This window comes from Lepidochelys kempii, chromosome 9 (genome assembly GCF_965140285.1).
Source record: "Lepidochelys kempii isolate rLepKem1 chromosome 9, rLepKem1.hap1, whole genome shotgun sequence".
NCBI lineage: Eukaryota > Metazoa > Chordata > Testudines > Cheloniidae > Lepidochelys > Lepidochelys kempii.
Window position 1 is genome coordinate 63591833 of NC_136388.1, and position 24467 is coordinate 63616299.

At 45.6% G+C, this 24467-nt stretch overlaps 1 protein-coding gene across 2 annotated transcripts in view; it reads left to right on the top strand.

The window, feature by feature from the left end:
* The window catches only part of GABRA3 (gamma-aminobutyric acid type A receptor subunit alpha3), a 131947-nt gene that overhangs the window by 1739 nt on the left and 105741 nt on the right, over positions 1–24467 (top strand). For both annotated transcript variants that reach the window (XM_073360727.2, XM_073360724.1), the window contains exons 2-3: positions 14535–14666; positions 22154–22275. In XM_073360727.2, coding sequence (XP_073216828.1) covers positions 14578–14666; positions 22154–22275 — 211 coding nt within the window. In that variant the 5' untranslated portion in view covers positions 14535–14577. The remainder of the gene's footprint in view (positions 1–14534; positions 14667–22153; positions 22276–24467) is intronic.

Genomic DNA, 24467 nt, shown 5'->3' on the forward strand with positions numbered 1-24467 from the left:
TTAAGTGGTGGGGGCACATCATCTGTGCAGGTGCCCAAGCAAAGAGACTGGGGAGAGAGCAAAACACAGCACTGAGTAGTAAGGGCTCAGTGTTTCCTACCTATTGTAAGCACTGTATTGCAAAGATGATTAACCCTCGAAGGCTGAGGCATATCCACTATAGTGCTTCTGGTTGATCTGGAATAATACAGGTGCTACAGGACGTTCTGGGAGACTTATGCTTGATGGAATCCACATAAAATACGTAGAGTTCCTGGGAATTAAATATTATGCAGCCCTATATACTAGATCCCTGAGTGGGACTATTTTTTACATCTCGCTCCTGTCCCACCATGCAATTCCCACTCCTGCATTGTTTCTTGTTTGTTTTTATCCTGATCCTATCTGCAAAAACCTTAGATCCCGCAAGAGAGACCGATTCTCCCATGCTACTAAAAAAACAAAACAAAATTGGTTGGTCAATATATTATATACATAAACAGAATTAGACACAATTTTTATGTGGCAAACTGATGAGAGAGTTAGTGTTTTCTGGCAAATTACCACAGTCCGTTTTTTGCCCACCCAATCCCACCTGCAGAAAAGTACATTTTACCGGCTCCCGCTATTATGGCAACAGGTTCTGCAGGATCTCAGACCCACTGCAGGGCTCTACTATATACATCATCTCATGGCTGGTAGAGGAAAGAGAAGGCTCCTCGGGGCTTGGGTACTGCATTGGTAGGACGTGAGGTCAAGAATGGAATATACAAACTTTCTGGACTGGGATAATCTTGTAGCCAGGTTTCTAGAGTGAGATGGTGCATGGAGGAAAGAGGAGAGAGTGAAACCAATGCAACCACCAGCCAGGCCTGATGGACTCTGAAGCTGGGGGTTTGGCAGAGGTGGGGATATGGGGTTCTGGACCTGGGCACCCTGAGGTGCTGGGCTCTGAGGCGTGGACCTGTTAAAAGGAATAGTGTTGTTAAGCATTGGATTGACAAGCCTACCCACTGAAATCTGTTACCCACAGAGCAGTCACAGTCTGAGCAGCAGCAGCAGTGCAAGCTTCCCCCACACTGCTTCTGTACACCTGGCTGAGAGGAACAACCCCTAGGGGTGAATGAGCAGTGAATCTCATGGCCAGTTAGATCCTTGGCCTCCCAAGGTCTGCCAGCTGTCCGCTCCGTTGTGGTGTCTTCAGACAGAAAAAATGGGCTGAGACCCTCCAGGGAGTAATGATTTCTGGGCACAATTCTCTGAGGCTGGTCTTGATCCGGTGACATAGAGGGCAATTTTTTTAATCCGTCAATTGTTTTAATCCAGCCACCTCATCTTTTTCAAGGAAGAGTGTGAGAGAGACAGAACTAACAGGGTCCTAGAATGTGAGGAGAGCAGTTAGGCAGGAGACAAGCACATGCCCACTCCAGACAATGGGATTAGTCAGGGTGAGGTGCCTCTACAGATGGATGAAGATGCTGGTGCTATGGATGCAGTCCTGGCCTTTCAGTGTAGCTTTTTAACCACCTCTTTGCCCTAAACGAGGAGCCTTCAACCTAAAGGATCTCCAATGGTTTTGAAAATGATGCCACTGTTCCTGCAGACTTTCTAGCTACCTGTCCTTCAGAGCGTGCCCAGTGCCTGATTGCCTATCCAGACTATACCCAGTGTCTGCTTTCCCCCTCCCTCCTGATACACAAAGTCAGTAGAGGCAAGTGAGCACAATGGTGTCCAATTCTCTTAACAAATGGAGATCTGAGAAGTTGCTGGTGCTCGGGCTGTACATTGTACCCTCTGGCACATAAGTCTGATTGCAGATTCCACCACCTCTCCTGGAATTTCCTCTTGCTTTTTCCTGTATGGTAAGAATGCACAGGTACATTCTGAGCACCACTGTGCAGATAGGTCAGCTTCTAGGGAGCTCTGTTTTTCTTTGGTTCTGTGTCTTTTGTGACAAATATGTGTGACTTTTGTGACTTCCCTCCTTCCCACCTTAATTCTTTCTCAATCCCCTTCTTTCTATACATTTCTCTTTTACTCCCTCCTTCTTTCCCCGTCCCTCTCCATTTTGTAGACTTACTTTCATTCTGCTTCTCAGCATCCCCCCTTTCCTTTCCTCTCTTCCTATTTCAGTGTTTGCTCATTTTTTCTCTCTCTCATTCACTCCTTTCAAGTCCTCCTCCTCCTCCTCAGTTTTGCTCCAGCTCAGCTCTGAAGAAAAAAGCCCAGCCCCTTATCTGTGGGTGTATTCCTGCCAAATGTTTACAAAAAATAGCACAATGTACAGACCGAATCCTGGCATTATTACACACCCAGACAGTTAGCATAGTAAATAATCCTGCCTTTCAAATACTCCTCCAGTCCCTACTACTGCCATCACTTTCTCTTGCTCCCATGTCTCTGAGCTAAATGTATATTCATTTTGCACATACGTACATTTCAGAGGTACCCAGTCTGGGTATTCAGTATATATGCGTATAGCAGTGGTGGGCAACTTGCGGCCCGTCAGGGTAATCTGCTGGCGGGCTGCCAGACAGTTTGTTTACATTTGCACGGCTGCCCGAAGCTCCCAGTGGCCGCGGTTCACCGTTCCCGGCCAAAGGGAGCTGCAGGAAGCAGCGGCCAGCACCATTGGCCAGGAACGGCGAACCGTGGCTACTGGGAGCTGCGGCCGGCCATGCAAATGTAAACAAACTGTCTGGTGGCCCGCCAGCAGATTATCCTGATGGGCCGCAGGGTGCCCACCACTGGCATATAGTATCTCAGTATGTATGTATCAATGGCTGGCATGGCTGTTTACATTGTATGTGAACATAGAATGTCTGTGTATGCATTACACTGTACCACTATCTGTATCTATCATTGATGGGATCAAACCTGGGACCTCTGGAGCTAAATGCATGAGCCTCTACTGCATGAGCTAAAAGCCACATGGCTCTTAGCGAAGGCTGTAGCAGACTCATTAATCTCTAAGTGGTCTCGGTGCCACTAGAGGGGACAGAGCACCACACCCAGAAGATCTGTGGGTTACATGTATAGATAGTTTTATTAATCTGTTTAGTGCCATGCGTGTATAACATTTTGCAAATAGAGGACATAGTTCTTTGCGTGAAGAATAAGCACCTATTTATTGACTCAATGACGTCAGTGAAGGCAACAGGAATGAGGAAGGTGAAGGGAGGTGCAAGGATCACAACAAAAGATTGTCAAGGTTTCAGTTAGTGATGCATGGCATGCCAAAGGTGCTAGCTACACATACGTTTATGTATAGATAATTGTGGTGAGATGTTTGGCTGCGCGTGTGTGTTCTCCCTGTGTGCTGTCCCAGCTTTGCGCAGACAGTTGGTACAGTATACCTCAAGCGAACCACCCACTGACCACAAGATCCGTTAAGGTATGAAAGCACCCAGCCAGGTTTATTGTTGATGAAGCACGATATTAATATCCCACAGACTCTACCGGACCACTAAGATATGGACCATCTCAGTGAATGGCGGGACTTTCCGTTCCTCACTAGGCTAGACAGAGACACTCCATTTGAGGCTCCATTTAATACATCAATACAAACAAGTTGTATTGTACTGTATCGTACTGCCCCTCCGACGTTGTTAGTTGACACCCTCTGACATAGCTGATTACCACCCACCACCATGTACATCTCTATTCATTACACTGTCATCGTGATCTTATCTTTAGGATGGGTCAGCATGTTCCTGTTATCTTTAGGGAATGCGTTGGTATCGAGGTGTTCTGGTACCACCCTTCTGCAACATGTTTACCTATATATTCTTGTGCCTAGCACTACTTAGGAATGTGTGTTTCTGCAATATCAGCCCTGTTCTTGCCAAATTCTGTGAGCAGGTCCTGCCTCTTACTCACAACTTAACTTTGCTTTAGCCCAGCAAAGTTTTGACTACTACTTTAGCTCAGGCCTCATACTAGGCCTCTGATACAAAGGCTTATGTCTCAGGCTCTCTTCCTACTATATTCCCCCACGTTTTGTCTTTTTATGGGGAGGATGTTTACCCATCATTTCAGAAAAGCATAATGCATGGGCTGAAGATGACCCAGTGGGCTAAACACTGTATTTGGTTACCTTACTTTACCATTTATACATTTATGCCCCATTTGTTCAGTAGTTTGCTCGTTTTTTTGTACGATTGATGGACAGGTTTTATTTTTCAATTGTTTTTAAGTTCCTTATGGTGGACCTGGGAATGTTAGGCCCGGGACTTTGAGGAATGTAGTTTTATGATTGAGCCTTGGTGGCACATTTAAATAATTAATATATATGAGTAATATGGATATGGTGCATATATTTGTAGTGTATATGGGTATATATGTATAGTATGTATGTGTACATATGACACCATCTTATACTGAAGCATAACAATTTTTCTTTTAATTTGGGGTTGTAGTTTCGTCCTTGTGGTACGGCAGATGACAATACACTTTTATTAGGGCAATTACAGTTACCACCTGTATTATCATTAGTAGTAGGCTGAGTGTTTTCAAACACGGGGATAGACACTATTACAGTGTGTTCCACAGTGCTATATATATGAGAAGTAAAACAGACATTTGGAGCAGTGACATTACAAATAAGGCCTTTATATATAAATGTTTTGTAATTAGTTACTACAAAGTACTGTCCATCCATGTTATAGGTTACCCTTACTGCTGGTTGTTACCCTCTGGTAAGCTTTACTGGGAAGGAAACAGGAACAGGTTGCTGTTTTGTTTTATTGGTTGCATTATTTAGTGATACCCCAGTAGCTGACATAGATTCAGTTGTTTTTTATGGATGCTGGTTTTCAGATAACCTACTGAATGGACAGTCACCAATTTATCAAAAATTGTTGTGTCAGGATTTAGTGTTGGTACCCAGACACTGAACAAGATTGTTTTGAATAACATGTGCCTTCCTTATTGATCCCAAACTGTGACTGGTACTACCAGGGAATTTGTTTACCCAATTTGTAGTTACTGTGTAACTTAATTTTTTTACCAGTTTGTTTTTTTTCTTGCCTTCGTGTTGTTTGCTGCCATTCGTTTGTTGATTTTTACCTGTGTGTTGATTAAACAGGTTAGCAAGGTTATGCACATTGTAAATGATGTACAGCAATAATACAACAATACAGCAATAATGCCGTTGCTTTTACATAGTAGCCACGTTTAATTTAACTGATGGTGGTTTCTATGCGATTGCCAACATAATTGTTCAGATATGGTAGATTGAGGTGTATTTGGCCAGTTTTTTATTTATAAAGCACTCCATTTTCCCTTTTTTTGATGCTTGGGGGTTTCTTCAGTGAATACTGAGATCTTTTGGTGTTCTTGTGGTGTGATTTTTTTGGTGTTTTTGGTTTGTGGGATCCAATTATTACAGAGGACAGCATGCTTACTTCCCAGATCAGTAGTCGGGGGGTCACCAATGTGGTCAGATGTTTGGCTGTGTGTGCTGTCCCAGCTTTGTGCAGACAGCTGGCATAGCGGACCTCGAGAGAACCACCCAATGACCACAAGATCTGTTAAGGTACGAAGGCACCCAGCCAGGTTTATTGTTGACAAAGCACTGTACTAGTATCCCACAGACTCTACCGGACCACTGATACTTGTATGCTTGTAACAATGGCCCAGCTCAGTGAATGGTGGGACTTTCTGTTCCTCCCAAGGCTAGCCAGAGACACTTGCTTTGAGGCTCCATTTTATACATCAATACAAACAAGTTACGTACTGCCCCTCTGATATAGTTAGTTGACACCCTCTGATGAAGCCAGTTACCACCCATCACCTTGTACATCTCTATTCATTACACTGTCATCCTGACCTTATCTTTAGGATGGGTCAGCATGTTCCTGTTATTTTTAGGGAATGAGTTCATATCAAGGTGTTCTGATACCACCCTTCTGAAATATGTTTACGTATATACTCTTGTGCCTAGCACTACTTAGGAATGTGTGTTTCTGCAATATCAGCCCTGTTCTTGCCAAATTCTGTGAGCAGGTCCTGCCTCTTACTCACAACTTAACTTTGCTTTATATCAGCAAAGTTTTGAGTATTACTTTATCTCAGGCCTCTAATACAAGGGCTTATGTCTCAGACTCTTTTCCTACTACAATAATAGCATTGTCAGTCATGTGTATAGTTTGCAGCATCAGATTTCCAATACTGTGTGTGCTGTTGTGGTTGCTAGTCTGAGTTGGCAGTTGCTGTGATTGTGAGTCAGTCTTTCTGCAGTTGCAATGGTTGTGAATCTGTGTCTGCCTCTAATTGCTGTGCGGTTGGACTAGTGTTAGGTTGTTACACTTGTGGCTGAGTCTGTGTGCCTGCCTGTAGCTGTGGTGGTTATGAACTAGTCTCTACTTGGATCCAGAGTAACAGCCGTGTTAGTCTGTGTTAGCAAAAAGAAAAGGAGTACTTGTGGCACCTTAGAGATTAACCAATTTATTTGAGCATAAGGTTTCGTGAGCTACAGCTCACTTCATCGGATGCATTCCTGGAATCACTTTCAGGGAAATTATGGGGGGCAAACTGGGATTAGTTTTGGTTTATGGGAAACATTGTTGAGCAGCTTTTGGTTTTGCTAAATTAAACCCAGTGGTGGTTTGGACCCTGCTCATAATTGTCAGTCACCAGCACACTGGGCAATGTGGATAAACAAACCCAGTTTGGGGCTCGACTCTCAATCCAATGAGCATCCTTGTTTCCATTTTGCCTTTTCCCTTTATTTTTCCCCTCACGTGCCTCCTCCTTTGTGAATATTTTGTATTGGTATTGTAGTGCAGAAACCACACTTGGGAGCTTCCATGTGTCTCTAACACTTGGTCTGAGTGGCAGATTCTTTGCAAGGCCTGATGATAAATATATAGGCTTTGTGCCTCTTAGGTCTGTGTGGGAGTCCCATCGGTTTTCTCTCTGTGTGTGTTTTGAGTCATTGGGGTTGTTCTGGGTGCATCTCACAGGTGCTTGTGAGTTCAAAGATTCCTCTGCTGGTGAGAGGAAAAGGAAGCTCTTATGTTCTCTTACCACGGTGGGGAAAGTGATCCTTGCATGTAATAATAAAAACAAGCAGATCAGTTTGTCAGGTTCTCTGGAACCTTCCTCTATGAAAGCCTTGAGGTAAATGGACAATTTTTTTAGGCACTTCCTGTGGGGACAGTGTCATGCAGTGTAATTCAGACTGCAAGAATTACTAGCATTACAATGTTGTGGGGATGAACTCCAGCAGTGCTCAGGCTGCTCATTCTTACTAGAGGGCTCTCTGCTGTACAGGAATGGATTTCTTATTCCAGGCTGGATCAAAGTCTACTATAAACCACCTCCTCTTTGCAGAGCATGAAAAACGCGGCATGAAAACAGCCTGAGAGACAGAGCCGTTCAGAAAGAGGCTCCTCGGTGCTAGCACCTTGGTGACCCTGTCACTAGTCAGTTAAAAACAGAGGTGCTTTAACCAATCACCTCCCCACAGCCCTTTTAATTAAACAGTCTATTCAGACAATCACTGTTGGATTTATAGAGGGTGCCTCACACAGAGCTAGATTTTCCTTGGTCCTTTTGTTGGTGAAAAGGACAGGTGCAGTCAAAGTCCCTGTGCTCAGCGGGGTCCAGCCAGTGTCCCTTTGCACAGGGGAGCAGCGGGGGTACTCCTGTGCACTCAAACCATCCCAAATGGCCCATGGATCTGGCTTGGAAACAATGGGGAGATTTAAAAGAGCCCCTAAGCCTGCCTTGTGCCAGCAAGGAAGGGAGAAAGAATACTGAGTTGTACATTATTTTTACTCATAGGAGGTGATCAGATGCTTACGGGCGTTGATATAAGACCATGGGTGATCTGGCCCATCATTGCCCTGGGGCTAATGCAGCTCCAATGCCAGCCAGTGTCCACTAGGCACAATCCAGCCCATGACCCCTGCTTTTGTTTACAACAGTTGAAGCAATGCATCTGAGAAAATGTATGCAGAAGTGTCAACTCTCAGGATCTGGCCCTGTTTCTCTCTCCGTTCCCTTCAAGAAAAAGCCTGACTAGATTGAGGACCACAAAATGCTCTAATTGTAGCTCACACTCCACTTTCCCAATAAAAATCAAGCCCAAACGAAAGGAAGGAGAGGTTGAGTGGTGTGCCAGGCTATCTCCTGTAGTCTCAGTGGCACTGTCTGCACTATTGCTGGCAAAGCATCCACCTGAATTGGTAGTGAAGACAGTTCTGCCCTAGTGCAGATGGACCCAAATTATTTTCAGCACCATGGCCATGAGCTGGAAGGGTCCTTAAGTATGTGCCTATCTTTAAGGAAGCGAGCAGTCCCATTGGCTTCAATGGGACTGTTGTGACTGTAAAGTTAACCATATGCCTAGGTATCCTGCTGAATGAGGGCCCTTTACAGGATGCATGCGTAGGAATTGATGGAGCCATAGTCAGTTTCCTGGTGTAGACTGGTGTGTAACTGTGATCAATGTTAATACGATCCTAGTATCCAGTTCAGCTCTTGCTTTCACTGACCACGGTCTTCAACCAGCCTGCATTACCACAGATTTTGTTTGCTACATTCCTGGTTCCTCCACATATCTAGCATCATGCTCCTCTCTGCCCTTTCCCACAACTTTTCCAGTCCTAGGGTGTATAGAATCATAGGACTGGAAGAGACCTCAAGAGGTCATCTAGTCCAGTCCCCTGCACTCATGGCAGGACTAAGTATTATCTAGACCATCCCTGGCAGATGTTTCTCTAACCTGCTCTTAAAAATCTCCAATGATGGAGATTCCACAACCTTCCTAGGCAATTTGTACCAGTGCTTAACCAACCTGACAGTTAGGAAGTTTTTCCTAATGTCCAACCTAAATCTCCCTTGCTGCAATTTAAAGCCATTGCTTCTTGTCCTATCCTCAGATATAAACGAGAACAATTTTTCTCCCTTCTTATTGGAGCAACCTTTTAATGTACTTGAAAACTGTTATCATGTCTGTCCCCCCCCCTCCCCCCTCAGTCTTTTCTTCTTCAGACTAAACAAACCCAATTTTTTCAATCTTCCCTCATAGGTTATGTTTTCTAGAACTTTTATCATTTTTGTTGCTCTTATCTGGACTTTCTCCAATTTGTTCACATCTTTCCTGAAATGTGATGCCCAGAACAGGACACAATATTCCAGTTGAGGCCTTATCAGTGTGGAGTAGAATGAAAGAATTACTTTTTCTGTCTTACTTACAACATTCCTGCTAATACATCTCAGAATAATGTTTGCCTTTTTTTGCAACAGTGTGACACTATTGACTCTTATTTAGTTTGTGAGCCACTATAACCCCCCGATCCCTTTCTGCAATTCTCCTTCCTAGGCAGTCATTTCCCATTTTGTATGTGTCCATTGATGCTGTGAGCTGGAGTTGTGATTCCTAGCTCCAGGAGACATACCTACGCTAGCTCTAATCCAGCTAGCTCACTAAAAATAGTGTGTCTGCAGTGGTGCAAGTGGCAGAAGAGGTTAATGGCCCCAGTACATACCCATCTAAGATGCTAGCCATGTGCTCTGGGTGGTTAGCCACTCCTGCTGCTTGCCCCACCAGTTACTCTATTTTTAACACACTAGCTCAGTCAGAATGACATCCCCAGTTCAAAGCATAGACATACCCTTAGTGTGAGGCTTCCTCCTCCTCTGCATCAGGTTCCCTGCATCCCTCTACTCTGCCATCTCACCAGCTCTTTGCAAAGCTGATCTGGAAAGGATGTATTTTGTTCTTTTCTCACTCTTAGGCAAAAATCTCCAGGGTAGGTCCAAACCACTACAGATTGCAAAGCTGTTACTGCAGCATTTGGGATCACTGCTGTAAAATCTTGGATTACTTTTGTGGGTATATCTCTTAGTTCCTGTACTGAGCCTTCAAGGAATTCTGCCCTGCTACATCACTTCTGATCTATAACACCCCTGGCTTTTTGAGTTCTGGGCCCCTAAACTGCTCTGCTGATGCACCTCAGTCATCATCTGCATTGCCTTTGCTATTACAGAGCGGTGTCTCCACACAGTTCAGCTAATGTATGTCATTCCTGATGAGATGTGGTCCTAGCTGCTCCAGTCATGGGTCTTCATACAGATCTCAGTGCATCTCAGGGCTTGTCTATACCATAGGGCAACGTGCTCTATGGGGGTGGGATTTCTAAAGCACACAGGCCTAACAAAGAAAATAACAGAACGCCACTAGCCGTCACCTTCAGCCCCCAACTAAAACCCCTCCAACGCATTATCAAGGATCTACAACCTATCCTGAAGGATGACCCAACACTCTCACAAATCTTGGGAGACAGGCCAGTCCTTGCCTACAGACAGCCCCGCAACCTGAAGCAAATACTCACCAACAACCACATACCACACAACAGAACCACTAACCCAGGAACTTATCCTTGCAACAAAGCCCGTTGCCAATTGTGCCCACATATCTATTCAGGGGAAACATCACAGGGCCTAATAACATCAGCTACACTATCAGAGGCTCGTATACCTGCACATCCACCAATGTGATATATTCCATCATGTGCCAGCGATGCCCCTCTGCCATGTACATTGGTCAAACTGGACAGTCTCTACGTAAAAGAATAAATGGACACAAATCAGATGTCAAGAATTATAACATTCATAAACCAGTCAGAGAACACTTCAATCTCTCTGGTCACGCAATCACAGACATGAAAGTTGCGATATTACAACAGAAAAACTTCAAATCCAGACTTGAGTGAGAGACTGCTGAACTGGAATTCATTTGCAAATTGGATACAATTAACTTAGGCTTGAATAGAGACTGGGAGTGGCTAAGTCATTATGCAAGATAACCTATTTCCCCTTGTTTTTTCCTACCTCCCCCCCTCCCTCCTCAGACATTCTTGTTAAACCCTGGATTTGTGCTGGAAATGGCCCACCTTGATTATCATACACATTGTAAGGAGAGCGATCACTTTAGATAAGCTATTACCAACAGGAGAGTGGGTTTGTGGGGGGAGAGAAAACCTTTTGTAGTGATAATCACCCATTTTTTCATGGTTTGTGTGTATAAAAACATCTTCTGTATTTTTCACAGTATGCATCCGATGAAGTGAGCTGTAGCTCACGAAAGCTTATGCTCAAATAAATTGGTTAGTTTCTAAGGTGCCACAAGTACTCCTTTTCTTAAAGCACATTAACATGCTGCACGTTGATTGGTCCATGTAGACCCTGTTGGTGTGCATTAATGTATTACTGTTTTAACCAGTACTATGTTCAAGCACACTAGGTAACCTTCAGTTAGCACCAACAGGGTCTACTTGAAAAATTCGTTACCAGATCCAGTCCTACTCTCCACAGGACTGGTATTTGACTCTTGTACCTCATGCTCATGCTCAATTCCACATTAATATGGATAACTATCATCTCAGTTTGGAGCTAGCTAAGGCAATACTGCATAACCTGAAACCAGGAATGTCTCTGTGCATGGGGCCTGGCCTCATGTCCTGGTTGATTTGACAGAAACCAGCGTGTTGTCCCGGTTGCTGTAAACCCCAGCAGACTGGCATTAAACTGAGCCTTCACAACCTGAAAGCTGAACCATTTCTTGGTCTTCCAAATCGGGGTGCCAGCAGCTGAAGGCTTTTTGGGTTCTCAAAGGCCAGCTCTACCTGCTGTGGCAGTACTGGGCCTCCTCTGGATGATCAAATATGAGGCGGTGTGATATGGAGGCATCCTAACAAACTGTATGTATGCAGCTTCTGACTTGGTACTGCCACTCCAAGGTGCCTCAGCATACTGAGAGACCTAAAAGGGGAAAGACAGTTAACTATGCAGTAACATTACAATAAAAATACAACTGAGCATTAATGTAAAATCTGAACGTACTAGAGAGGCAGGACAGCCAAGTGGCCATTGAAACCACCTGATGCCCAAACTTCATCCATTTCTGGCAGTGTCATTACCAGGGTGAAACTAAGCTTAGCCACCTGAAAGTGGCCATTTGGAAAAAATGAGTCTTCAGAGATGAATGGAAAAATGCTGAAAGCTTCTGCTGTCTGGATGTGCTCAGGCTGAGTGTGCTTTAGAGTAATGGAGCACTGGGGGACAAGCATTTCACTGGACTTCTGGCATGCACTGTCTTGCAGATGTGGACAAATGCAGGTCATGACCCCAATAATTGGGAATGCCCAAGCCTGAAGTGACAAGGGTGAGGATGGGGGGAGAGGTGGGAAGGGACTTGAAGGGAAGGGAAAGAATCTTTAAGTCACTTTGGTGCTTCCGACAACTCTTTGGAGCTGCTGAGATCTTTTGAGAGTTATTTGCATCAGCCAGCACCACTGGCAGCAGACTGTAGCAATTGTTGCTTGTGCAGAGCCTTGTCTGTGGAACCAGAGAGAAGTTACGTCCAAAGCAGACTACGAAGAGTTAAAAGGGATCTCGCAAAACTGGGTGACTGGGCAACAAAATGGCAGATGAAATTCAATGTTGATGAATGCAAAGTAATGCACATTGGAAAACATAATCCCAAATATACATATCAAATGATGGGGTCTAAATTAGCTGTTACCACTCAAGAGAGAGATCTTGGAGTCATTGTGGATAGTTCTCTGAAAACATCCACTCAATGTGCAGTTTTCAGAGTAACAGCCATGTTAGTCTGTATTCGCAAAAAGAAAAGGAGTACTTGTGGCACCTTAGCGACTAACCAATTTATTTGAGCATAAGCTTTCGTGAGCTACAGCTCACTTCCTCGGATGCATACTGTGGAAAATACAGAAGATGTTTTTATACACACAGACCATGAAAAAATGGGTGTTTATCACTACAAAAGGTTTTCTCTCCTCCCACCCCACTCTCCTGCTGGTAATAGCTTATCTAAAATGATCACTCTCTTTACAATGTGTATGATAATCAAGGTGGGCCATTTCCAGCACAGATCCAGGTTTTCTCTCCGCCCCCCCCACCCACTCTTTGTGCTGGAAATGGCCCTCCTTGATTATCATACACATTGTAAAGAGAGTGATCACTTTAGATAAGCTATTACCAGCAGGAGAGTGGGGTGGAGAGAGAAAAAACCTTTTGTAGTGATAAACACCCATTTTTTCATGGTCTGTGTGTATAAAAACATCTGCTGTATTTTCCACAGTATGCATCCGAGGAAGTGAGCTGAAGCTCACGAAAGCTTATGCTCAAATAAATTGGTTAGTCTCTAAGGTGTCACAAGTACTCCTTTTCAATGTGCAGTGGCAGTCAAAAAAGCAAACATAATGTTAGGAATCATTAGGAAAGGGGTGAATAAAAAGATAGAAAATATATTGCCTCTATATAAATCCATGGTACTCCCACATCTTGAATACTGCATGCAGATGTGGTCACCCCATCTCAAAAAAGATATATTGGAATTGGAAAAGGTACAGAAAAGGGCAACAAAAATTATTAGGGGTATGGAACGGCTTCCATATGAGGAGAGATTAATTAAATTGGGACTTTTCAGCTTGGAAAAGAGATGACTAACAGAGAATACGACAGATGTCTATAAAATCATGACTGCTGTGGAGAAAGTAAATAAGGAAGTGTTGTTATTTTCTCGTTCGCATAACACAAGAACTATGGGTCACAAAATGAAATTAATGGACAGCAGGTTTAAAACAAACAAAAGGAAGTATTTCTTCTCACAACTCTCAGCCAACCTATGGAACTCCTTGCCAGAGGATGTTGTGAAGGCCAAAACTATAACAGGGTTCAAAAAAGAACTAGATAAGTTCATGGAGGGTAGGTCCATCAATGGCTATTTGCCAAGATGGGCAGGGGTGCAAAAACATGCTCTGAAGTGTATTCTGGTGAGTTTAACATTTATCCCTGAGTATTTGCAAACACTGGCTGTCCTGATAGTCACAGCTCCCTGTGAGCTAGGTCAGCATTGTTCTCTGTATTCCACAGATGAAGAAACTGATGCACTGAGAGGTTAAGGGCCAAATTTTCAAGCTTGGGTTTAAGTTAGTCACCTAAATCGATATTGAAGCATTAACATCAAAGTGGCTTGATTGTCAGAGGTGCTGACCTCAATGGGCACTGCAGGGACTTAGCACTTCTCGACTTGGGTGACAAATTTTAGGCACCCAAGTGTGGAAATGCCCATCTGTGACTTGCCCCAGGCCACAAAGGGAGCTGAGATTTTTGTCCCCTGCTCTGGTGCTTTTGTCGGCTATTAGAACCCACTGCCTTTCATGCTATTCAGCTGAACTTTCTTGTGGCCAAAGCTCTCACTGGTAGCTCTGCATAGGAGCTGGATTAGTTATAGGCAGCTGGGAGGCAGGAGCTGTCAGTAATGCTAATGCTGTCAGTGGTAGCTGTGGTGACACTGTCCATCATAGCTGTGAACTGATTTGGGGTCTTCTCAAAACTCAAGGGACTTGTAACTGCATTTATACTGTATCCCCAAGCCCAGCCCTGACTGGCTGTGAAGGGACTCTGGATAAACCTGTGTGCTTCTGGGGAAATGAGTGACAAGCTTTCATGCTAGTGAGTAAAATCTCTTTTCTTTCTTTTTGTCCCCTGCTCCACTCTCCCGCCCCCTACCCTGTCAGGTCTCAGAGACTCTCCTAATCTCCATTGCTGCGTCCTGAGGACATGGCGCTGAGCATCCCAGGAACTGTTCCTCTCTGTACCATTCGTCTTGGAATTCTACTCATGGCGTATGCTTTCCCTGCTGAAGCTGGGTAAGATGACAAGAACCTGGGGGTTTTAATAACACTGGTGACTGAGGACTCCGCGCGCTCTGCTTGGGATATTCGAGTGTAAGGTCCCCAACCCCCACTTTTCATCATGTGGAGTATTCCAGTAGAACCTAGAAAAAGGCCACCCCGGCTTTTCTTTAAACCATTCCAGTATAAACCCAGAAGAGTGTCCACTTTCCTCCCCGCACCCCTGCCAAAACCTTGCTATAGGGTTCACGTGTCCCCCTCTCTAGCACCTGCTCAGTTTGGTCTTCTGCAATATTTTCCAGGATGTTGATTGCACTATCCTCCATCTCATATGCAGTATTTTGCTGCTGCACAAGTATCTGTTTTCCTTGGCCGCATGCAATATTCTAGCATAACATAAAACAAGCCCCCCCACCCCCTTGGAATGTTCACTCCCTGGTAGCTGAGAGTGACTGGGATTACATTAGCATTGTTCAAGCCGCTATAGCTAAGGTAATGTCAGCACTTTTATGACAAAAACCAATTTTCTAACTTGGCCTATGAGCAATTCGCTCTGGGCTAAAACTTGGCAGATTGCTTCCAGGCCTTTTTTAAAATAAATAAATAAATATTTCGTTCACAAAATTTGAAAAATTAAATTGATTCAGCTGTTTGACTGTTACAAGTGTAAATGACAATGAAAAAAAATGCATTGATCTTGGATGGAGTTCTTGGCCTTGGTTAGTGGTTCCTGGACTTGCCCAGTAGCCCAAGATCTGGGATGCTACTGCCTGACCTTACTTGCTTTCTTGCATTTATAGAACTGTTCTGAACAGAGAAAATGAGAGTCCATTTGTCCATAATTGGCCACCTGTAATCACATCATTATATAGTCCAATGGCAGCATAACACTCCGCTGTGCCTCCCAAATGACCCCTTGTGGTTGACTGTCAGGAGGGATGATCTCCTTTTAAACAGAGAACAGTCTATGTGGGCAGTGGTGAGGAATGAGGAGATCCCCAAGTAAAAATCCCTTTGGAGATAGATAGATACATATATGTACAAATACACACACTGCATCCATCCTTGGCAGCAATATTTGGTTTAATTAGGGTGACCAGATGTTCCATTTTTAAAGCCCTCCTGCAGGTGTCCCAACTTTTCCTTAAAAACAGGCAACTTGTCCCGTATATTCTGTCTCTCCCCCTCCAACTCCCATGAATACTGGCGGATTCTGCTGCTGGCTGGATTCCTGCTCACAAGCTACCCACCCACCACCAGTGAGTGGGGGGTCCAGTGGCTGACGATGAGGGTGGGTGTGCAAGGCTAGTGGCGGGGCAAAGTTGCAGCGTGCAGGGCAGGCCGCTCCCCCTGCTGGTCTGTCAGTGCAGCTCCTGCTGCGTGCTGGCTCTCAGCCAGCAGGGCCCTGCCCCCCATCCTGTTTCTGGCTGGCAGTGGCTGCGAGCTGTGGTGGCTGGTGAGTGCAGGCAGGCGCCAGGCAGCGGCCAGTTTTGTATCCCCTCTGCTGCTCACCCATCAGCCCTTTATGTGCTCCCCCTCTCACTGTCCTGTCCTTGCTTTTCCCTTTCGCCCACTGTCCCCCCGCAGCCCTGCTGCTCCTCCATATCCACCCCGGTGGGGGGCATCCTGCTCCCAGTGCTGTGCGAAGAACCAGCCCCTGGTCAGAGCACTGACCTCAGCAAGAGCCTGGCTGGCAGGTTCCTTCCTTCCCCCACTGCCTTGGGTTGGGCTGGCGCCCCAGGAAAGCCCAAGACCCTCCGGCCCAGTTCGCTGCCCAGGAGGAGCCGAGCCCTGCATGTGCCGAAGCCCCGTGCAACACCGGCATGGGGAAGCCTCTCTGCCCTTTAGCTAAGCTCTGGAGTGGCAGTGGGGTGGGGAGCGATTTCTAATCTCTTCATGCCCCGAACCTGCAGGCTCCACAGCAGCCCCTGGGCAGGGGCTTAGCACCCTTTTCACCCACCATCCCCTTGCCCTGAATCCTGCCCCTAGGGAGTGTAGCACGGGGCTGCTCAGTCCCCAGGCATCCTCTCCTGTTAAGCCATCTCTCTGGCAAGGTTCGCTGATGCCCCTGCAGTCGGGTTCCCTGGGCCCTGGTGCACAATGCATCCTTAGAGCTTAACCCCCTCCTGCCTGCACTGTAGCTGGGGGACAGGAGGCTGCTGGGTTATGTTGGTGGTTAACAGCAGCCTGGAGGTGTTAACTGCCTTTCAACACTGCGTAAGGATGGACCTGCTTCTCCTGGTACCTGGCACAGTGTCTTCCTGAGGCAACAGGAAGCGGCGGCCAGCACATTCCTCGGCCTGCGCTGCTTCCCGCAGCCCCCATTGGCCTGGAGCGGCGAACCGCGGCCAGTGGGAGCCGCGATCGGCCGAACCTGCGGACGCGGCAGGTAAACAAACTGGTCTGGCCTGGCAGGGGCTTTCCCTGAACAAGCGGCGGACCGGCTTTGAGAACCACTGCCCTAAAGCCTTAAAGATAAGAAGGTAAATAAAAAGAATCCAACTACGCAGTATTTCTTTTTAACAGGGGCTCAGTCAACTTGATGTTAATTTGAATGTTTGTACTGCATAGTTCTGATTGATTGCCACTGAACTCGCTTTAATACGAGTAATTTTACCAGGTGTTTTACCGTATTCAGCATAGGGAAATATGGTCACCCTAGATTTAATTTTTTTATGTGTACAGAATCGTGCAAACACATTCATTTGCACTTATCCCACATACACACTCGTGCCCACCTGCCACATGCCTTCTCTTCTGCACACTCAGTCTCCTCACACGTTCTCATTTGTACACATGCACTGATACATATTTGTTTTGCACATACTCAAGCACACATGCTTATACATCTATGCCCCGTTCTTACAAGTGCCTACCTACCTGTGCACACACTTGTGTAAACAGAGAGAGAGAGGTGCTCGCATGCCTACATGTGCATACATGCCCTTGTGCACACACATGCACACTCTCACTGCAGTTAAACCAGGGAGCTAAAATGGCTCCTTCTCCCTTACTGCACATGAAAACCTCCCTCTAAAAACTGCTCGACTCTTCCTGAGAGGCAATAAACCCCCTTGTCTCTAAGCTGCGGAGAAAGGCTTCGTTTTGTTCTTTGACACAGTAAATGGGCTTCGGAGCAGTAGCCAGAACACTTGCTGAGTTGCTGTTCCTCCAGCTGCACTACCTCCGTGTTTTCATCACAGCTGTCACTGGTGCAGAGGGAGCAGTAAACTGCCCATGTGAACTTTCATTCCATTTCCATTCCCTGCCCAAGATAAACCCTTCCCTTTGTGCTGGGTTTTCATTGTAAAGTAAACACGGACAGGCCCCTGGTGACAAGGGTGGCAGCAAGAGCCACTGCAATTTAGATTAAGGTGGTGGAAGTGAACCACTTATTCTTCTGTTGTCTCTAACCTGGGAATCTGGGCATTCATTTGTCATGAAGTCCTTCTACGTTGTGCTGAAAGTAGTTACTTAGATAGTAGATAGTTTTGGAGCCACACTGGAAGCCGGCCTGTGCTGTGCGTGCGAGGGGCCCTGCTTGCTAACCTTGCTATCTATAGGCAGCCTTTTTGCATTCTGGTCCTCTCTCTCCCCTTGTCTTGGGCCTTGTTACAGATCCCAATTCCCCTCCAACCCACAAAGACATGATATTATCCCATGCTCTTTTGTTCCACATCATAGATCCAAATTTTCCTCCATCTCACTCTGACCTGGCATTCTCCTGCGGTCTGTCACCTCTTCTTACGTACCTGCTTGTCCCTCTGATCTACCTGCCATTACGCCACACTCTTATACTTCTTGCCCTCCCCTCGTTTCAGACCTCTTCAGCCCAACAAGACCAATCCAAAGAAATCTACACTTGGCCTCCAGGGCTGTAAAGCCAAACGTCCAGTGAACTATCTTCATCTCCATCCCAAACACCTGAGCCATGCTAACTAGCAGAGGAAAATTCAGCCCCTTAAGGCCAGTGTGGGTGGAACAGGAAATGGGGTCCAGAACTGGGGTGTGTGTGTGTGTGTGTGTTTGAGCAGGTAGTTAGAGCCCAGGGAATAGCACCTGGAGGTTCCTTTTTCAAGATGATGGGAAGCCTGTGATTTGCCTCCGCTAGGACCACAATAAAGGGGGAAACGTGGAGTCCCACTAAGCTGTCAGTCAGCATGAAGCAGCTTGTATTCCACACCACTCACTGCTAGGCCATGAGCTATAAACACCCTGCCAGCATTCCTGCCTGACCTTGCAGCCCTTCTGGCTGTAGGCTTGGTAGCACTGTCTGAACTGGCCTGCATCCCTTCAGAGCTCTTCATTGCCCCTTCGTTGCATATTCTCAGCTCCTAACTCCACCTCTGTCCCTCACATGCACGTCATCATCTCACATTCTGTTGGCCATGTGTTGGTCTTGTTCATCTGCTGTCAGTTCTCCTTTCATTCATTATTTCTGCACCCTCCAGTCCGACTTGGTCAGGGCAGGAGAAGGATCAATTTGTCCCATTGTTTTTCCTTAGTCAAAGGGCAGCCTTTGCTTTATATTAAGGATAGATGAGCCCCTCTCCAAAGCTATGCTGGACCAAGCAGATGCCCCAAATATGGTTCCACATAGAGATGCTCCTGATTCTTTCCTTTGAAATTTTTATCTCCCCAGCCATGCTGCTTTTTCACAGTCTTCTAAGCGAGATGTGAACCCCACAGTCTTCCAGTCTGAGTTAAAATTTCAAACCTCAAACAAAGCAAAACAGGTTCAAAATTCGACAAGATGAATTTGCCGATCACTCGTGAACCTCTGCCAGGCACTGCTCTTAAAACGCTATCCTGTCACGCTTTATATTAAGTCTGCATTTTAAATAGCTTATAAAGCAATAATAAATTCTTAATAGCTGTTGTTAGCATGATACAGATATACATTTCATGAGTTCTAGATGGTTATGAGCACATCAGCAGAAGGTGGGACAGATAGTTAAAACCATTGTTAAGCAACCTGTGGGATATTATTCCAATTGCACTATTACAGTCCCACTTATTAAAAGTGGCTCTTTATTAGACCTACTTGAAAATCAGATTTCTGTCCCATGGATATTTTAAAATTTGTTTTTGTACCAAATCTGTACAAAAAGTCCATATATATTTATTTTTTTACAGAATGGAAAGTGCCAAAAAAACTTATATGAAATGTTTCATTTTGACACTTCTGATTAAAAACAAAACCTTTTGACTTTCCAGAACAAAAACATTTCATTTTGGCTTGGATGGACATTACTCTATATCTCTTTCAGCTGCCACAATGCCTTATACGAGTTGTAGTTCAAGTGCCTCCGGTCCCATTCTCCTCTATGGGCTGGACTAAATCTCTGATATACCATGGTCATGTGACTGCCATGATGCATCATGTCAGCTCAACAAGACTGGAGACTGTGGTGCATCATGGGAGATGTAGTCTAGCCAGGGAGTCTGTCTCAAAGAGGAGAACTGGGGCACTCAAATACTCCATGAGGTAGGCAGCAGCACAAGCAAACACAGACTGATGTCAAACAGACCTGAAATGAAACATTTCAGTTAGGGTCAACAAACTGAAGTGTGTCAATTCAGGTCAACCTGACCCTCCACAAAATATTGCATTTTGATTTTTCCCGATACAAAGTCAAGAAATGTTGGCCAAATCAAAATTTTTCACGGGACAATTTAGATTTTGCAGAAACTGAATTTTCTGTCAACCCCACTTGCACAAAAATAAACAAAATAACTGCATTTAGATGGAAAATTCCTGACCAGCTCTATTATTTGTCATTTATTGGCCCTTTATAAACTATTTATAAGTGTATCTGTAATATAAAGTGTGACCCTCTAACCAAACCCCATGCTATACAATTGGTCTTGAAAATGCTAGCCACCATTCCTCCCCTCACTATTCTTCCATTTTGCCCAGGCTCTGCATTTCCTGTGTCAGACTAGAAGTACTAAAATACATTGAGAAGATACTGTTCTTGTATTTCCAGCAAATGACGGGTCTCTCATGAGAGCCTGTTTTCATGAGCTTTCAGACCCCTCCTTGTCGTGTCCTAAGCCAAAATCTCTGGCTAGTTTGGCTGAGGTTCATATAGGCCTATGGACCTCTGGGGGTGCTCCTCTGAACCTTGTGAGGCTGTTCTGTCACTAACTAGCTGTGGTGGTAGGAGATTGGCTAGGCTAGTAATCATTATACCACGCTGGTTGGTGGTGGCTTCATCCAGCAGGCTTAGCGACACTGTTAGAGAGATGAATGCACGACCCGTCTGACAAGCTAGAATGGAGTCCGGCACAGGCATGCCGGAAGCTCCTAGCCACTGCAGCACCGCTAGCACTTTCCTAAAAGAAACACGTTGGGGAAGGAGGAAGCGAAATCGAAGCCTGCAGTTTGGGAATGTGCGTTCCCTCTTGTTGTCTGCACCACAAAGGGAAGCTGCCCATCCTACAAATCAGCCCTAATGCAGCAGCACCCAAGAAACAACACTTAAGTGGATGAAGAAAAATAGAAACATTCAGAGTAAAAGAGAAAAAAAATCAGAAAGAGAGGGAAGGAAAGGGAGAAAACAAATTAAATGTGCAGAGTCATGGGTAGGAATACTACCAAAGCTGCTCCACCAGCCCCCTAATATGGATCCAGGAGTGCTGCTCTGCAAATGCACCTGTATAATTTACAACCCCCCACAACCAGCATTGGTGTCTTTCCCATTTGGCATATTCATTCATCTTAATCAAGCTGCTGCTCCCAAGTCATTTATTTCTCTGTTTAGCAGTAATGCATCGATTTGTCAGTGCTGGACTGCAACCTCCACCAGAGGAGACTCCTGCACCACTTCTAGCAATTCATCCGCTAAACCACCCATTCATCTCTGTACCTTCCTGTGTTTCTTTATCTATCATGCTGCATGCCCAGGCTTCTTAATCTTTCCTTCTGTCTCCTTGCAACTTCTTGTAGCTGAACTTTGCAATGTCCCCTCCTGAAGTGGAGAGCCTGTAAACTCCTCTATCCATGAGTTCTTCTGCATCTTTTGCTAAACGTCTCCTACTGGGAGAAACTGGGTTTGGAGTAACAGTGGTATCTCCTGAGCTCCTGCTAAACCTTTCTCCATTCGGATGTTGAGTGGGAGATGCTGGAACAGGGGAAGATGATTCTCCCAACCAGGACTCCTAAACCATTCCCCACCTGACTGGTTGATTCTAGCACTTTAGTTGCCAGCACCCCCATACAGCAACTTTAAATGGGTAAAATCGCAGTGAGATCTCTGCAGTCAGCCTCTGCAGTGACTACAAGGAAAAGAGGCTGGGACTGGAGTAGGTGTGATGTCTCTTGCAATCAACCTCCTACACACGTTATACTATGGACAAACATAAAACATACTGCAGCGCAAGGCTGCAGAGGCAGGCCATGTCTGAATGAACATCTTTGTTTAAAACAAGAGCTCAGGGCATATCAAGACCGAATTTCTAGTCCGATTTCTCTTTTTATCTCTCTCTTCTTTCCCCAGGCTTTCTCAGAAGCACGGTCCAGATATTGTTGATGACAGCAAGGACAATATCACCATCTTCACACGCATTTTGGACCGGCTGTTGGATGGGTATGACAATCGGCTGAGACCTGGACTCGGAGGTCAGTCTGCATTGTGAGGATTTTATTTTCCTTCACTACATAGCTTCATAAATGAGCTATAAAGTTTACTCCCAGAGTAATATCAACCATAATTCATGGAGTAAGGGGGGAATTCAGTCCTACCGTTGTTCTTTCCCTGGTTCTATGTCCTGAGCTTCTATGATAGCTGCATCAATAGACCTGTAGATCGACCAATGTGGGCTTCTCTTCCTACACTAATGGACCCCAACCTCCTCCTAGAGAAGACCTCCTTCTCCTGTGGAGAGAATGGAATTTGGTTTTCAAGTTCATTCAGTCCTGGGCTCCTACCTCAAGGCTCTGCCAAATTAAACCCTAGAAACAAACCCAAGCCAAACCCGTCCCAGGCATTATTGTGATCTGCTTTCATAGAGCAGAACCCCAGTGAGCCCCAGGGACCTGCACGTCAGGCTGATGTCCTTCTTTCCAATTGACTTCAGAGGGTTTTGTCAGAGAAATGCTTTCAGTATCAAAATAATTTCTTCTGTATCTATGTCCCATTTAGAAATTACTTAATTGGAGATTCTTCTTGCACTGGGTCTTACTCAGCTAGGCCTCTCTCACTGGGACTCAAGGATGATCTGAACATCACCATCATCAGGAATGATTGTTATTGTTGTTTTTCAAGCACCCAAAACTCTGTTTAATGCCTTATAAGACAGGGTTCCTTCCCCCAAGAGCTGACAGTATGACTATGGCATGACCATGATGAGGAAGGACCACAGATGGGATGGTGGGTAGGTGAACAAGAGTTACACTAGTAAGATGATGGGGTTATTCAGTGAGGCATGGACACATGATAGGTGTTTTGGTGGGAGCAGGGGGATTTCATTACCTTTCCTCCCCTTTGCTTCATGTAGGCTTTGCATCCAAATTTTTTCAGAGGAACTGATGCAAGGGAGATGGCTCCTCTCAAGTGTGGGTTGCCATTGCCAGAATATTGCTGGTCACTGTTTGTGAAACTAGAGCAATGGATTTAGGTTGAATTACACTGTGTCTGTAGGGAACAGCTGAGAGTTCCCCCACCCCACAGCCACTGCCCCCATCCCATTCAGTACAGTGTGGAGAAGCTGGCGCTAGAGAGCTGTGACTGAGCCGGTCTTGCACTACGTTTTCCAGCTGCTTCTGCTGGAGTTGGAATGGCAGCGATCTCCCCCACAGCTAGTGCTTCGGCAGCTTCTTACAGTGACTTCTGAGAGAGTCTAGGACTGAAGTAATTGTGGGCTCCCCTGCAAGCCGCAGTACTGTATTTTACTACTCCCAACAGCACCTCCTGCTGGGGAGGTGGAGACTGAAGTCCCTTAGTTCCCCATACTCTATTGCTCCTATGGAAACTTCTGCTGGGAAAGCCTGGGATTAGAGCAGCTATGATCTTCCCCGGTGGGAGGCTCTTGCTCCATTCCCTGCTGGGAGAGGCTTTCTAATCTGTAACACCCAGCATTCAATCTCCCCCCTTCTTTGCTTCTGTCTGCCCTGCTCTTCATTTAAGACTTTTCTAACAGAGTCCTAAATTGTCACTCCCTCGTCCCCTCTCCCCCCACCACTGCTATTGCATGCCTACACCTCTCCAAAGACAACTCAGGCAGAGATGAGCAAAAATCCAGGTGCATGCCAGCAAGCTCTTCTGCCTTAAAAAACTTGCCTTGCTGCATGGCTCTTTTGCCCAGGAGGGAAAGGGTTAAAATATCTGCATAGACCATCCATCAGTTTTATCGCTTTTACTGCTCATCTCTCTTCCGCAGAATTAACCGCAATCCCACTGATAGCTTTGCTTCCTCAAACCTCTCTGATGGGTGGATCGATTCCAATGAACTGCGTCTGAAAGGGGACTTAGGGGACATCTGTGGCTTGTTCTGAGCTCAATAGCAAACCAATCCCCAGGGCAAACTATTAACAAGAGGACTCCCATGAGCCCCTTCTGGAGAAGTTAAAACCTTCCTAGGAACGTCTCTGGAATATTGCTTAGGTCCTTCCGCAAAACAGTTAACATAATGAATTGCCTTTGCCTGTGCCAGGACTGGCACGCCCTACACAAAGCTACCCTCACCTCTGCTTTTCCCTCACGCAGGATTCGTTAATAGCTGCACCAGAGGGAAAGGGCTGGCAAGGTTCTTAGCTAGGGCTGAGTTTCCCAGTGTGTGTGTCTTGATAACCTGCCCTCTCACCTCTGAGCT